Below are 15,734 nucleotides of genomic sequence, written 5' to 3'. Positions count from 1 at the left end.
GCTTTTTTTTCTGGCTAATTTTCTCTACAGAGTCCAATAAGAGACAGTAAATCGGCCCCATGTTCCATGATGCTACGACTGATGCATCAAACAGTTATATCATATTATCATATTCTGTCCAGAAAAAGACTTTTAACTTACCTGAAAGGTGTTTTGGGCCTGTCCATGTGCTCTGGAGATGTAAATGGCTTCAAAGTCATCCTGTTTTGGGCCTTTTTGCCATATTTTCACAACCCTAATTTGCTCTTTGTCCGTGCAGGAAAGGGCAGCAGCTGGAGCCCTCCGAGCATTACATCATCCTCCGGCTGGACGGAGGCCGCAGCATGTTGACCGTGCGCAACATCCGGCAGGCGGACGGGGGCTCCTACACCTGCAAGGCCACCAACAAGGCGGGATCTCAGGAGAGGGAGGTCTTCCTCAAAGTGTTCGGTAAGCACGGTGCAGTCGGTTCCCATTGGCCAGCGTCTTTCACGGTGTCTGTTCATGTCGACTAGAACCTGGTAGAAGAAAATAGTTCTTAAAAAAAGAAAAGATCAGGAATGTATTCCCCTTATTTATTAATGTGACGCAGATAAACAGAGATAAATTAAACCCTCTGGATGGATTGATATTGCTCAAAATAGCTGGAAAATATTTATTTTGAGAGAGCCTCAAATTATGCAACAATATCATTGAACATTTTTCCGTTTTACATTATCTGCCATGTTCTGCTCCTGCAGAGCTTTTAAATATAATGGCATAACAGTTATTTAACAGCATAACAGTGTTTTATGTTGATCCAAAAAGCTTCATTTTGAGGACCTCCACACATTCCAGTTGATGAAAAAATTGTTTTTCCAAAACCGCAGATGTCCAAACGGCCTTCAACCATAACAACAATAACAACGGCATCAGTATGATGAATCCCTGCTGGAAGAAAATATCTCATCCACCGCCTCATATTTCATTTACTGCTCCCCATCAAAAGAAATTCCATTTATATTTTCATAAACCTGCTGGCTGTTTCCGCACAGATCGCTCTGATGGTGCATTTTCCACTCATGGAAATGTATGGAGATGTGTGCGCCGTCACCAGCATCCTTTCAAGATGTGAGGAGAGCTTGTTCCTCAAAATGCACATTTAAATGAAGAAGTTAAGTGTGCAGGGAGGAGATGTGCGTTGGACTGTGCCGCGGTGGGACGCGGCTGTAAGTTAGTTTTATTACCCTTGACAGCACAGGCGGGTGGAGTACAGGACATTGAAGTTATGAAACGGTGTGTATGCAGATGGGTTCTTCTCTCCATATTTAATGTCAGACACGTTTCCATTAGCTTTTAGAAGAAAACAATAGCTGCAAGTTTTGTACTTGAGTCTTTTCACTCATCTTATCCACTTATTTTAATGCTAATACATTGTTGTAGGTCAAATTGTATGCAAAGATTACAAGCTTAGATATTAGCTCCTTTCTGTGGCTGCACAGTTGGAGTGATGAAATGAGGCACTACAGTGTTCAGGCCCAAATGGAGATGAATGACGTGACAAATGAAGGTGTAGCTCAAGAGGAAGAAATATGTATTTATGTTCATCTTCCCCAGCGGGAGCAGCTTGTGGGCGTTCCCTTCCACCCATTTCTACTCGTGCACCATAGAATATTACATACCGTCTATCTGAAGGGCGAGCGGCATGAAGCTTGTGGTCCAGGTTCTTCTCCGTTGCTCAGCAGCTTTCAGCCCCACACTGAGGAGGAGTGTCTCCCACGAAGCAGCAGAGATACGCATCTCTCGTTGTGGGACCTGTTGTCGATGGGACACCTTTTTTCTTTCTGTTGATGTGGAACACAAAGCGCACTGCTGACTGGGTTTTTTCATGGATCGTTACAATAAAGTGCAGAGCGCGGAGCCGAGTCTTAGACAGAGGCGTCAGGGATGACAGGAGAGAATCGTTTCTGACATTTGCTCTGTTTATTGGTGCAGCTGAGACAACAAATGGACCCATCCTGTCGTTATCAGATACAGTCAGCACCATATGACATTTTCTGGTAGCTGTCACACGGAGCTTTATGAAAGTTCCAATGTTGCTGTACCAGACCAGAAAGGCTGTTTGGCTGCAGGATAAAGTGAAAAGTGGAAAAAGCAAGAAATGTGATTGATTATTTTCTTTGTTCTGTCATAAGCCAACAATGAGTTTAAGTGCCCACAACTGTACTTATATACATTTGCAATGTCAAAAAGCTCCATGAGTTGTCACTAGGCCCCTAATGAAACTATTAAGGGCCTTCTAGCCTCTTGTTAATAATGAAGTATAATTATAGCTGTTAAAAATACTACAATAAAAAGCGTTTTTTAAATAAGATTGGGTTATTGAGAAACCTCATTTAGGTTTACGCATCAAGCTGAAAATAATAAAATACCTGGAAGGCCGAATTCATTCTGGACTTGTATGTCTTTAAGCAGATGAATCCTGCTCAGTTCTTCCCCGTTTAGAGTAGAAATGATTCAGATAAAGCGTTATTAGGAATGTTCCCTGCAGAGTGGTTTTGCACCATGTTTGATGAATGAGACGTTTTCCATTTAATATTTGCATGATGAAGGGCATCTGGGGCCAAACGGCTGCAGATAAGGCGGTGATGAAGAACTAGTTCTGACCGGTCTCTGTACCCGTCCGTACGTGCTTCTTTATTTCAAACAAAGGAAAAGTGCTCCTCTCGCTCTCCTCTCTAAAACCATCTCAACGAGGTGCTTAGTCTCGTTAGAAGGTCGCTGCACCAAACCCAATCAGGCACATTGCTGCACTATTACGCGTTTCCAAGTCGCCGTTTTCGTTGGACATTTGGGTCTAATTTGAAAGGTTTTGCTGTTGGTTCAGCCATCATCGCTATTGGCTATGGAAACATTGCACTTCCCAATTCAATTATTCGCTGAGATCTCAGAAGGCTGTATCACCATGCAGGGAATATGTTTGGTTAACCAACACAGCTGTGCATATAGAGCTAATCTAATGTTGAGGGTCCCTGCAGGTAGTGTGTGTGTGTGTGTGTGACCCTATGTTTTGAAAAGCTCCCAAAATCCCCAGAGATGAGTTGTCCACCCCCCCAAGTTGAAGCCATGTGAAATTGACAAACACTCTGCAGATCCCTCCAGGGAGGCGTTAAAAGCCTGCAGTACACCAATCACATTCTTCCGTTCACTGCTCTCTTCCTTTTGGATTTTATGCCCCGCTACTGTGCGTGCACGCCGTCGAGGCTTAAAGTGCAATGTGTGTGTGTGTGGGGGGGGCACAATCTATGATTCATGCGACATGCTCTGTGGCCTCGCCGTGCATGGGTTTTTCAGGGGGTTCGGCTTTATCGGGAGGAGGTGAGGAGCGAGCCAGCGGCTCCCAGGGGGCACGCTTGGCGGCGCGCCTACGGCGGCGCTGGCTCTGCATCCGATTCACGCGCCTTTCCACACCAAAATCTATATTTACTTTTTTTTTTTTTTATAATGTCTTTAAAACTTTTGCCAAGTCAAACAAACGCGCGCAGGCGGGCTGAGGGCATACCGAGTACGACTGCACTGTGCGGATGATCGCGGCCCGGACTGACGTGGTTTCTCGTCTGGTTTGTGTCTCCCCGGGCCGCTGCAGTCCAGCCCCACATCACCCAGCTGAACAACGTGACCGCCGTAGAGGGCGGCGCCGCCATGATCTCCTGCGTGGCCGAGGGCGAGCCTCTGCCCGACATCTTCTGGAAGAGAGTCGGCGATGGCCAGACCTTCGTGGACGGAGACAAGGTAGAGACGAGTCCGTCCGCCCGCCCGGCCGTGTGTGTGTGTGTGTGTGTGTGTGTGTGTGTGTGGACAAGAAGTCGGTGGTTAATACACTCGGGTCTCTGTGCGTTTGTGGCGGATACAAAAAAACAACACACAATTTGCACACTGTGCCTTTGAATATCCCCTCTAGTGGAAACCTTGTATTTGTGAAATGTCTACTGTAATGATCAAACAAAGCGCTAAAACAACCTCACAAGTTAAAGCTTAGTAAACGAAAAGAAAAATACATGAAATGTTTTGATTCTTTCTTCGTTCTCATGGTAACCATTAAATTGCCCCTTCTTTATTCGTGGGAAGGAAATTGAAGTGTTTTAGCTTAGATAGATTGAAGTGCTAAAAGAAATGCCTGATGTGAACAGGTAATTACTTGAGTGCGTCCTTGTAAAGAAATATGAGCAGATATAATGAAATGTTTTAATTGTTATGTATTGCTAGCGGTGCCTTTGAAAGCTTCATCTGTACAAGTACAGTGTGTTTGCTTTGCCCTCAAAGCCTCTTTTAAAATCAAAGCTTCACTCAAATAATGCAGTCACCTTGGTCTGTTACCGGGAGTGTTTAAGTCTCGATTTTGCAGAGATTATTATCTCAAGGGAAATCAGCAGGCACATTTATTTTGATTAGCTCTCAGCACAAAGAAGCAGCAAGAACCTTGAAGTTTTCAGGGGGAACGTTAATACCTTCAATTTGCTCTTTAAATTTTGACAACATTTAGAGTATTTGGACTGGGACACCATTTTTCCGAATGTCGTTCCAAGCGATATGAGCTGAAGCGGTGGATATTTGGCTGAAGTGGAGACTGCGTCACAGATACTTATGGCACTGACTGCATGTGGTCCAACTGAAGCAATTGAAAAGACACTAAGCCCCCGTGTGTGTTCCCTCACTTCATCCACGAGGACCTGAATGAGCTGCGCCCACATTCGCTCGGAAACGTCAAAAGCAAGACGCACTCCCGTCACAGCCGCCCTGGCGAGGTCGACTGAGGCTCTCGCGGAGGAAGGGGGGAGAAAGATGGCCGCCATTCTTTTGCCGAGGGAAAAAAAAAGGTCACGGTGGAGATAAATGAATGTGTGCATTGGCTCGCGTCGCTCGCGTGGATAAATCACAGCCCGAAAATGAGAGTAAGTGCTTCTCCTCCCGAAGCAAATGCAATTATGGAAATGCGTAGTGCGAAGCAAAACACCTCAACATACGCACAGACACACGCGGCTGGGGCGGCGCGAGGCGTGATGGATGGCCGCTGTCGCGCAGGTCCAAGGCGGGATGTTCCTCTCTCAATTTGCTCCCTAATCTGCATATGCAGTCTGCACACACTCCTCTCCTGGTGGGAGGCGCTCCGCTTCAAACGGCTCAGTTTGACTGCCTGCATAATGTTTCTCATTCATTGCACCTTGACCCTCGGTAGTAGAACACAATGGGATCCAGTTCGCGGAATCTAATTATGAGCCGAGGACAGCTTTGAGTCGGGGTGTTGTTTCACGCCTCGGTTCTCTTCGTTCAGACGTCCCGGAGCTGAAGAGCTGCTCGCGTTTCCTTCAGGATCACACATTCCTCTCGTAGAAGTGGCAGAAACACTTTGAAGTGCCTTTGCTTTTATTGGGTCCCTTTGAGAAGTCGAGCTTGCAGTTGGACATTGGACCTCTTCCCCCCCCCGGAGCAGCAGGAACCGAAGCCCGGTCGAGTCGTGGATGGGGTCCGGGCGAGGACCCCATCCACGCTCCACCCCACCCCACCCCAACTCGCTGTCTCCGCCCCTCGTCGCTCCTCCAGGCGCCATTAAATGTCGTCCTGCTGTCCCGGGGATGAGGGGACGCGGCCCTCGCGTTCCGCTGCGGCTCCCGACTGTTTGAATACGCAGTGCTTGCGAGAATTAGTGTTTCCATCGTCGCTGACATTTGCAGCTGACCTTTGTAATATTGGAAAATCCTCCAGCATTTAGACGGAAATAACGCAGGAACAAAGCTCATGTGAGAGGGCATCCCGGATCCAGCTCTGCTTCTTGTCTAGTTCTCGTGGATCAGATGGCTTCGTTTGCCACGTCCTCTCATCTCCTCCCGCTCCTCTTTTCCCTCAACTTCCACGTTGTGTTTGCCTTTCACCGCTCACTGCGTACAGTGTTTACAGTGTGTGCGCAAGCACGCAGTGGCAGATACATGCCGCTGTGTGTGTGTGTGTGTGTGTGTGTGTGTGAGTCTCCGTTGTGTTCACGTCTGGCCGCCTGCCTCGTGGTTCGACTGAGCTGCATATCAAACAGGCTGCGCTTCAGGGGCTGAGTTTGTCTCTCCACAGACCCTGTCAGTTGTAAGGAGGGGGGGGAGTTAGCGAGTAATTTCAGAAGCTCCCTCTTGGAAGATTTCCTCTCTTCCACCTCCTCTTCCTCCTCTCTTCATAGGCACATTTCTATTCAGCGCGCACTCTCTCCCCCTGATCCCGTTGACCCCCCCGCTGCCGAGGCAAGCGAGCCAGTGTGCAGCAGAGAGACCAGAACCGGGCCTGGGGAAGCCGCTCCACCTCACATAAAGAGTGTGATACAGAAGACGGGGGCCTCTGAGGATGAGACACATAATGAGAATGAGCGGAGGGCCAGGGGGGGGTTGGGGGCGCTAGAAGGTTCTGGATGTGCATGGATCTACTGTGTAAATCTATGGAGGAGTGCAGAATGTGCACACTCTTTACCACCAAATACTCAAATGGAAAAAATCCATCTTGAGTATCAACCTTCTGAATTAACTTCATTAAGAGGAAATTCTGAATACTAATTTGATGGCAATCCTGCATTATTTTTTAGGCCTTAAACATCTGTCCTATTTTACTCAATTCAAGTTGTTTATCAAAGTTGACTTAAATAGACTGATTCAAGTCTAACAGTGTGTGAAAAGTGGATGTTTTTTAGTCACTAGTCCTGAGCATGATTGTCTCAGATTATCCAAGCTGGTCCACTTAGCGAAACGAGATCTGTTGCAGCCGGCGCTGATACAGCCGAGGACAGATTGCCACCTTAATGTATGCCACGCACCGTGTGGGGGCGGTGCTCTCAGACTCTGTGAATAAGAAGAAGAACTCGGTCAAAACTCTGTTTCCTATTCACGCCGCTTCCCTCGTCTGCGAAGCAGAGACATCCAAGACGACTTCTTTATTCGATATATATATACTTATAAATCGAAGAAGAAACGCTGGGGCAAACAAATGCCTTTTGGGTCACCATGTGCGTGATGTGAATCACTGAAATAACCCTGATGCAGCGCTTTTGCTCCACACAGGCCGCTCCACGTGAATAGCGACCAAATAGGGATTCATGAAACTGCTAACCCCTGACGCAGGGGTCTTATTAAATGTGGGCGGGGCCTCAGAAACGGCGTTTCCAGGGGTGACGAAGGTGATCTGTTAGGTAACAGTCTGGAGGCTGCAGCCGTCTAGTGTCTGCAACACGGGCGCTTTTCTCCCATCAGGGTGGATGTCGATTACTAGAATGATAGCCTCGTCTGCTGTAATTGACCCGTTGCTTCAAATTGATACCATCTGTCTTCATACAGATGTAATGACCTTGTAATAAATCGACAGTTTATTGCATTAACCCCGACATTGTGTGACCAGGGAGGGTTGTCTGCCAGGGGGGGGTCCGAACAGGTCATGTGGTCGCTTCCAGTCGGACGGGGAACTTTGTGCATGAGACTGGAGTGGAGTTTGCTTTGTGTCTTCATATCTCAATCCTGCATTGTACATCCGTGGCTATTACGCTACCGCAAAATAAATTGTCTCATACATAATAACTATAATCTTTTGTCTGATTAGCTTCTCCCCATTGCGCTTCAAACGTGTTTTGTCCATCAAACCAAACCACTTATTACGGGCAATAACGTGTGGAAATTATAGGAATGTGGAGGACAATTATCTCTAGTCTTTGTCCACACCACACAGTGAGGAGGCCTGGCAGGCGATCCGAGGAGCGCGGGGCGACGGCACGGCGTAAAACGGGTGTGTGTTTGCGTCCCCAGAGTCGGGACGGACGCTTCGACGTCCGCGGCCGCCACGGCAAGTCGGTGCTGACCATCAGCGGCGTGAGGCTCACGGACCTGGGTCGATTCGACTGCGAGGCCCTGAGCAGGATTGGAGGTCATAAGAAGAGCATGTTCCTGGACATTGAGTGTGAGTATGAGTGTTTCCATCTACTGCTGCTAATTAGACCGCCACCTCTGAGGAGGCTCACACATCATTTAAAATAAACTATTTTATGTATTACTTGATAGAGGGATAAAATTGCAGCATTTGGTTACAGTACATTGAATAACATTTCTAAATTCAGCGAGTAGATATCAGTGCTGATTATTTAGTTCGAGGTTGGAATCCTCAGCAATTAGCAATGTATCGTTGTCTTTGGGCAAAATAAATTAGACTGGAACTTTTGGGGCCCCGGTGGTTTGACATAACCAACCCAACTCCTCCACACTGCATTTCCATCACTGCTACCGCACGCCTAATGTGAATATGAAACGCTTACACACATGTGAGCAGCGAAACGTGCTCCCCCCCCAAGTCTTGTTTGGAGTTCAAAAGTTCAGCAGTTGTGATTTCTAATCATCATTTTCACGTGGAGGCGGTTTTTCTTTCCGAAGATCGTTGTATGAACATAAATAACGCGCACGTGAAGGGGTTAAGAAGTGAGACGATATCGTGCCCCCCCGATGCTCCCAGACTTCCCCATTCCTCAGCGCTGGTTGTTTGGGGCGGGCTGTCCCCTGCCAAATGAGCTCTGAAGAGAAGATCTTCATTTCGGCCTCGGAATTATTAGGTTCATTATGCGAGCGGCTCTGTTGCCTGAAGGACACCAATGGAAAGTGCTTTTTTTTTTTTTTGAAGCGGCATTATTTCCACCTCGAAGCTCAGAGGAACAACAAGGGAGGGGGCAGACAAACCGGTAGAGAGGCGGCCAACTCTCTTAAAAGGAATAAATACCGCATTCGGAAAAACAATTTTCTCGACTTCAGGGTTCGCGGATTCCTCGTTTTGTACAGCTGTCAAAAAGTTGACATTTCTGGAAGTCGTCTCGTGACGTCGCCGCGGGGAGGAGCGCGCACGGCTCCCTCTCTGCAGACGGGGCGGCTGGGAGTGTGGCGAGGCCGAGCCAGCTAATGAACTCATTTACTAAGTCGCTGCGGGCTGCAGGGGGATAACGCGTCCTGGGCTGTGACAGGGAGCCACGCATCAATCTCCTTAATGGAATCCTGCAAGCGAGCGTACAACAACCATAATGCTTCTCCTATTGAGCCGACTGGGCCAAAAGGAATCCGCACGACAGCCCGCCACCGCAATGGTCCATTACTGCTCTCCCTATTTGCTTGGGCAAATGAGCTTCAGCTTGCATCCTTTTTTCTTTTTTTTTTGTTTGGAGAAATGATCATGACGGAGATGCCCCCTCCAGCATGCGGTGGCTTCAATTAAGTCTTTTTTTTCTTTTTACATTGCACGGGGAGTTTGAGAAGTGTACGTGAAGCGCTTTTTTCTTTGCTCTTTGAGGAAATCTCGGGTTAAGCCCCAGCAAGTCGCTTTACGCCTTTGATCATGCAGCACAGCGTCACCTTTTGATTTGAGTTTTTTAATTGGCCGCCACACATTCCTGGCACAGCAGCAATTGCTCTCTTATCAAATGTCTGCAATGGTTTAGCGCGTATTTACCTCATCAACAAGGCCAGTGTTGGTGACGAATGCCTGTGTTTCTTGGGACAGATACACCAAAGTTCCTGAACAACCACACCATCCATTACTCGTGGGAGGGGAATCCCGTGAACATAAGCTGCGACGTCCTGTCCAACCCTCCGGCCACCATGCTGTGGAGGAGAGAGCGCCTCACCATCTCTGCGGAGGGCACCGCCAACACGCGTGTGCACAGTGCAGACGGCAAGTCCGTGCTGGAGGTGGGTACACGTGGAGAGCGGTGAGAGCAACCTCGTGGTGCCAGAATGCAGATTTAGTCGCAGTGTTGGCTGGAGGAAAAACAAAACAAAGACAAACTGTGAATAAACCGAAGCATTTCAGAGGTGCTGAGAAAAGGCTGCCTGTGATTCGGCCTTCTGCCAAAACTCAGCAGGAGCTAAAGTCATCTCTGCCCGTCTTTGTAAAGCGATCCAAATACTGTATAGAAGAAGAATGTCTTTCTCCTGGTCCCAGGTGACTCCGATGTCCGACAGGGACTTTGGACGCTACAACTGCACGGCCAGGAACAACATCGGGGTTCGGTACCAGGAGTTCATCCTGGCCCAGGCGGGTGAGTGTGACCATAACGTACCGAGGTCGCAGGCTTCATTAGAACTCCAGAATGTGTGTGTGTGTGTGTGTGGTTGGAGGAGCCCACACTCCTCTTGAACCGTTTGACCACTCTGTAACCCTCTACCTCTCTGCTAACGTTAATAGCGTTATTTGCAAATCCTCAGGATGATCAATTCCACGAATACTCCCAACTTCAATTCCGCCTAATCTGAAATAGTGCCAGCTGATTTACCGTACCCGAGGCTCTTTACTGAAGTACCCCCTAATTTACGGTAGCGCGGTCCAATTATCTTTAGTGCAGATTGAATTGCTCTCGCTAAGGAGAAAAGTAGTGAGCAAAAACGGCTGACCTAATATGGAGCCATGCAGGATACAATGTGAAAGTTTCAGGAGGCTCCCAGGAGTAGCTACACGCAGGGAAGTAAACACACACACTAACGTAGTTGGAAAAGTTTAAATGGGTAATCTCCAGTGTATCGTCACTTCTTTAAACCTAAAACTTTAGTAAAAAAAACACTAGACATCTCTGCAGTGATGCGTTTAAATTGATAAAATAAGAAAAAAGTTGTTGTGCAGCTAACAATAAGTCCACACACCTTACAGGTATTACATAACAATGTCTATATTTGGCGTGATTTGGAGTGTAACACACAGAAGGCTCAGAGTGCAGCCTTCAAAGTGCCTTCATCCTCAGTTAGAAAATGCATGTATTGTTATTATTCGGTATGTGTGGTTTAAAATAAACATCTCTCAAAGAAGCAGAAGCTTCTAAAACAGAAATAATTCAAAGGCCTTCGTCGCTGTGTCTCATTCCTCAGATGTGCCATCAAATCCGTACTCGGTGCGCCTCTCAGCCGTTTCCCAGCGCCTGGCGACCGTCACCTTCATGAAGCCCGACTCGCACGGCGGCGTGCCCATCAGCTACTACCTGGTCCAGTACAAGGAGGCCGGCTCCCAGGAATGGAGGGACGTCAGGTCCCACAGCGTCCAGAGTGAGCGGGGGTCATGTGTTGTGTTCAGGGTTGTGTCACACAGTGGAACAGCTCCACTCAGCATTCGGGTGGACCTTGAACGCCTCATGGGGAGGGTGCCAGGAAATTGATTTCCCAGCCAGCGGTCGCGGGAGTGGTACACCATGAGGTGAAGGCTGGTCGGATGGATGGCTGGAAGGTAGAGGAGGACGTGTGATAAGCAGGACAGACGAGCCTGAAGAGCTTTTCACTGATATCCCTGATTTCAGAGTCATTTACAACGTGTAGATGCAGCGAGGCGAGTGCTAAACCACAGGTAGCACTTCAACAGTAAAAAAAAGGGAGAAGAAGGAGTTTTGACTACTTTCAAAGCAGTAAGTGATATCTTATAATCTTAGAAGCCACTTCAGATGTCCTCAGCAGAAGATCATTACACAATTTAATGAGATGCCTGGACTTGTTTTCTTTCAATGCTTTTGCCCAAATTGAAACGTCTGCTTATAGCCTGGTTAGTAACCTAGCGCCGCTGCAAATTGCAGAATTTGTTTTCAGTTCCAGGACTAAAGAACAGCAAAAGCACCTATTAACATTCAAGTGTTTAATTTGTGCAGACTGACAAAAACAACAAGTTTTCCTCCAGCTCATTAAACTGCCGGCTCTCTGCTGCCGTGCCGAGGAGGGAAGGTTGTTTAAATAGACTCTAGTGGCTGTAGAATTTTAATAAGGGATCTGTAATCTGGTGCAAAGCAGAGTATTCCCACTTCCTTCAATAACCATTGTGAATACAATAAGCGGTTTTACTGCTGCTATAGCTGGTATTGCCTTTATAACAATGTGCTGTCTATCTATCCATCTATCCTTTGAATTATTGTCTATTAAAACTTATCGTTAAAACATCAGCACAATCTGTTACTAATTAAAACTATATAGTGTTTACACTATAAATTCTGTGTGGCATTAAAACACATTAAATAATCTCTATTTTCTTCTCTGTATTCAGTTAAAAGCAAATGACAGATATGTCTTCAATATGCATCGTTTTTACTTTTAAACAACCAATGGCACATATTTATTTATATTTAAGGACCCACAGCTTCTTCAGTCTGTTTCAGCACCTTGGACAGGGCCTCACCTTCAATAACAGAACAACTGCAATTATTGTTGATGCTATAATGTTTGTTTTCCTATTAAATGGGCACTTTTGGGGTTATTGACCCACATTAAAGTGGGAGACCAGCTCCTTTCTCTGTGCGTTGTGGGGCGGATCGTGATGGTTCTGCTTCTTCTCGATCCGTGTCTCCCTGCAGCGACCGTGGTGCTGACGGGGCTGGAGCCCAACACGACGTACGAGGTTCGAGTGGCGGCTGTCAACGGGAAGGGTCAAGGAGAGTTCAGCCACAAGGAGAGCTTCCAGACTATCCCCATCCGTGAGTCCCGTGTCCCAACCAGAGCTTCTGGACTTGCTGCCATGTCACCCGAGAGGGGTCCTAATCATTTCTACCATGGCTTTACAGCATTTAACCTGGGTTTGTTGTTGAGTGTGGGCACATGGCAGCATTTCGCAAATGCTCATTATCAGCCCGATGTCGCATGTTGTAAATATAATATATAGCTGTAGAAATAGCTTAATATGAGAAAGATCTTTGTGTTTGATGTAAAAGTTTAACCATAACAATGAAATACTCAAGGTGTTTTATGATGAGCAGTTAAATTATTCTGGCATTCTGGAACAGCAGGTTGGCGGTAAATCTGGGCCACATGAAAGTGTTTGTGCAGTTTATATTATACAGCAGCTACTGAGTAATGTAAGGAAGAGCCAATTAGCAGTATACAGTGAATAATAGTTACCTCGCAATGTGAATTAAATTCAGCCTTAAAACCTTTGCTCTCCTCACACTGCATGTTTATCTCGTATCTCACATGGCCACCTGCTCCTTGGGAATGCACACAAACAAACACAAACACGCACAAAAAGGCCTATTGTTTCGTGTTGTATCTCCCCCCCCGACCCCCCCCTCGCAGGAGAGCCGAGCCCGCCGGCGGTCCACGGGCAGAGAGGGATGGGCAAGGCCTACAGGCTGGGGCTGGTCAAGCAGGACGACGGGGGGATGCCCATCGTGGAGTACATTGTCAAGTACAAGACTGTGAGTGTTTCTCTGTCAAGTCTTCAAACACCTCAGACGTCCACAGGTGGAGACGTCCACAGGTGGAGACGTCCACAGGTGGAGACGTCCACAGGTTGTCCACAATCCCGTTGACAAGATGAGGACCATCAAACAACAGTAAATGAGCTTTTTCCGTTTGTGTTTGACACAACAGCGATGACAGAAATCCACTTGGCCTGAGAATCAAAATGTTTATGTCCTTGTGCCACTTTTAATCCACCCTTTAAAACAGTACACACAAGCTGTCAGAGTTCACTCGTGCATTTCAGAATTTTCTGTGTAAAAAGAGGAAAAAGCGGCTTAAACATACAGATAAGGCGAGCGACTGGAGCTGAATTGATGGCACTGGCACAAAAACTCTCCACAGGACTAAGTGGATTTGATGCGTCCAAGCAGGCGCTTGTCCATCTCATTGAGGAAGGAAACGGCTCAGGAGGTCTCTAAGAGGGTCAGGAGGTCTCAGCGAGGCTTTTGATGGCCGAACGGGCAGCCAGCGCTTCACACCCCAGTAATCGCACGCACGCAGGGCCGAGCATGCAGATCCGACTGGAATACGCACACACACACACACACACACACACACAACCACAAACTCATCAGTCACCTCACAATTCAGACAGATGGAAACATACATTCATGCCTCCTGCGTCCTCCAGCGCAGGGAGGAAATGATGCCAAAAAGGCAAGAATGGTACGCACAATGTGGCTTTCGGGAGCACCCTTCAGTGTTTTCAGTCCTTTGTTTGCAATCCGTGTCTCGACAATATGAGCAGGAGGAAGGAAGGAGGCAAAGGAAGGGGAGCGTGGAGGGAGGGAAAAGGCTGAAGCCACAAAGGAACAGAAGGGGATCGGCGAATTCGATGGGAAAAAAAACATGCACGTGCATGCGTGTGGGCGTTCCAACACCCTTGACGTAACTCCCCCAAACGCCAGAACTAAAAACACGGGTCGTTCAGTCAATCAAACACCTCCTATGCTCTCCTTTGATCCTCGCCGCACAAAAAATGGAATAGGAGCATTGATAAAAGTGGTAAATCATTCAGGGGTAACAAACATTTTTTCCTCTCCTCTCAGGATAAAGAGGAACAGTGGATGACCAAGCTGGTGCCGGGAGCCAACGATTTTGCGATGCTGCAGCCGCTGCAGTGGAACACGAGATACGAAGTGGAAATCACAGCGCGCAACGTCAAGGGCCTGTCGGAGCCCACCTTCTATCAGTTCTTCATGCCCCAGAAACCAGACATTACAGGTAAAAGCGTGATGAACAGCCAACGCCGACTTGTCATTTGCCTCCATCGACTGTCCCTCCACGTGCCCCCCCGCTGGCTGCTATCTGAAGCCTTTGGAAAGCCCCCCGGAAGAGGTTTGTGAGGCGTAGGGTTAAGCGGTGGGTTGTTGGGGGCCGCTTTCTCGCGATAACAAAACCAGTGGAGATAAAGCCTTGTTTACACGGGGACACGTGGAGGCTGCCGTGGGTGGAGAAATCCGGGCCTCTTCTCAAACGGCTTTCTCCCTCTGTGATTGCTGAGTGCCGTTTGTATCCGAGGGACCAGGGTGAAGTGTTTCATGCGGTGTGCAACCCTGCTAGCCACCACACAGACACACACACACACACACACGTGATGTTAAGGAACAACGGGGCATCGCGGGAAAGGGGGAGGACAAAAGGGAGGGACATAGTTTATCCCCCCAAATCGGCGCTTTTTGGTCGTGAGGCCAGCGGAGGGATGTTGAATCAGTCGGGCCGTCATTTTCAGCTCCTTTCCTCTGACTTTGTCCACACTCATCTGTCGGTCTCCTCCTCGTTTGCCAAACCGACGCCAGAGCAGTTCACACTTTGACACGGGTGCTTTATGTTCACAGCATCTTCATTAAAACGACCATGAAACATCAAGCAGGCCAAACAGAGAAAGAATCGCTCACATTCACCGCTCCACTGAATCAAAATGGTTGAGGACGAAATCCACAACGTTACCTGTGAGATGTGTCCCGATTGCAATTCAGCGCCTGGCTTTCCTTTATCCTCTTATGCAACGTAAACTCAATAAAAGAAACCTGTATTTTTTATTTTTTGCTCGTCACAGAAAATATGTCCACACCACGTAGGCGCCGTCTGTCTCTCACTGCACAATTTATCTCTTCAATTCTCTCTCCCTGTTATGCATCTGCAGACTATTGAAATTGCACGTCTCTTTTTTTCCTCCGTCCTATTTTACTTTGCAGCAGGCTGGATAACCTTCCTCCGCCTCTGCTCACCACAAGAGAAATGCCATCGATTGCGGCGCCGCCCTTGGTTCCTCTTCAATTTACTCTCCTTCCTCTGTGCCTTTTTCCCCCCCATTTCAAATCAAAGTTTTCTTTTCACCCCCTAAATCACAGCTCTGTCCCTCTCCCATCACACCGCTGTGTCTTTTGCATCGCTCCGACTAGTTGATGAAGAGACTTATTCTTCTGGTGAACAACATTGTCACCAAGACACCATTCGGATCCAAAAGGAGCTTCGCCACTAAACAATGTTCTCAACCTTCCTAACAGCTGTTAGAAC

The 15,734-nt window shown here is 47.6% G+C and overlaps 1 protein-coding gene across 4 annotated transcripts in view; it reads left to right on the top strand.

Annotated features, from left to right (window-relative positions):
• The window catches only part of LOC119219945 (neural cell adhesion molecule 2-like), a 127,936-nt gene that overhangs the window by 101,799 nt on the left and 10,403 nt on the right, over positions 1 to 15,734 (top strand). For all 4 annotated transcript variants that reach the window (XM_037475498.2, XM_037475479.2, XM_037475470.2 and 1 more), the window contains exons 7-15: positions 260 to 429; positions 3,605 to 3,750; positions 7,785 to 7,935; positions 9,514 to 9,701; positions 9,955 to 10,051; positions 10,872 to 11,045; positions 12,332 to 12,451; positions 13,047 to 13,168; positions 14,264 to 14,438. In XM_037475498.2, coding sequence (XP_037331395.2) covers positions 260 to 429; positions 3,605 to 3,750; positions 7,785 to 7,935; positions 9,514 to 9,701; positions 9,955 to 10,051; positions 10,872 to 11,045; positions 12,332 to 12,451; positions 13,047 to 13,168; positions 14,264 to 14,438 — 1,343 coding nt within the window. The remainder of the gene's footprint in view (positions 1 to 259; positions 430 to 3,604; positions 3,751 to 7,784; positions 7,936 to 9,513; positions 9,702 to 9,954; positions 10,052 to 10,871; positions 11,046 to 12,331; positions 12,452 to 13,046; positions 13,169 to 14,263; positions 14,439 to 15,734) is intronic.

This window comes from Pungitius pungitius, chromosome 3 (genome assembly GCF_949316345.1).
Source record: "Pungitius pungitius chromosome 3, fPunPun2.1, whole genome shotgun sequence".
In the NCBI taxonomy this organism is placed as follows: domain Eukaryota; kingdom Metazoa; phylum Chordata; class Actinopteri; order Perciformes; family Gasterosteidae; genus Pungitius; species Pungitius pungitius.
This window is presented reverse-complemented; position numbering and strand designations above follow the sequence as displayed.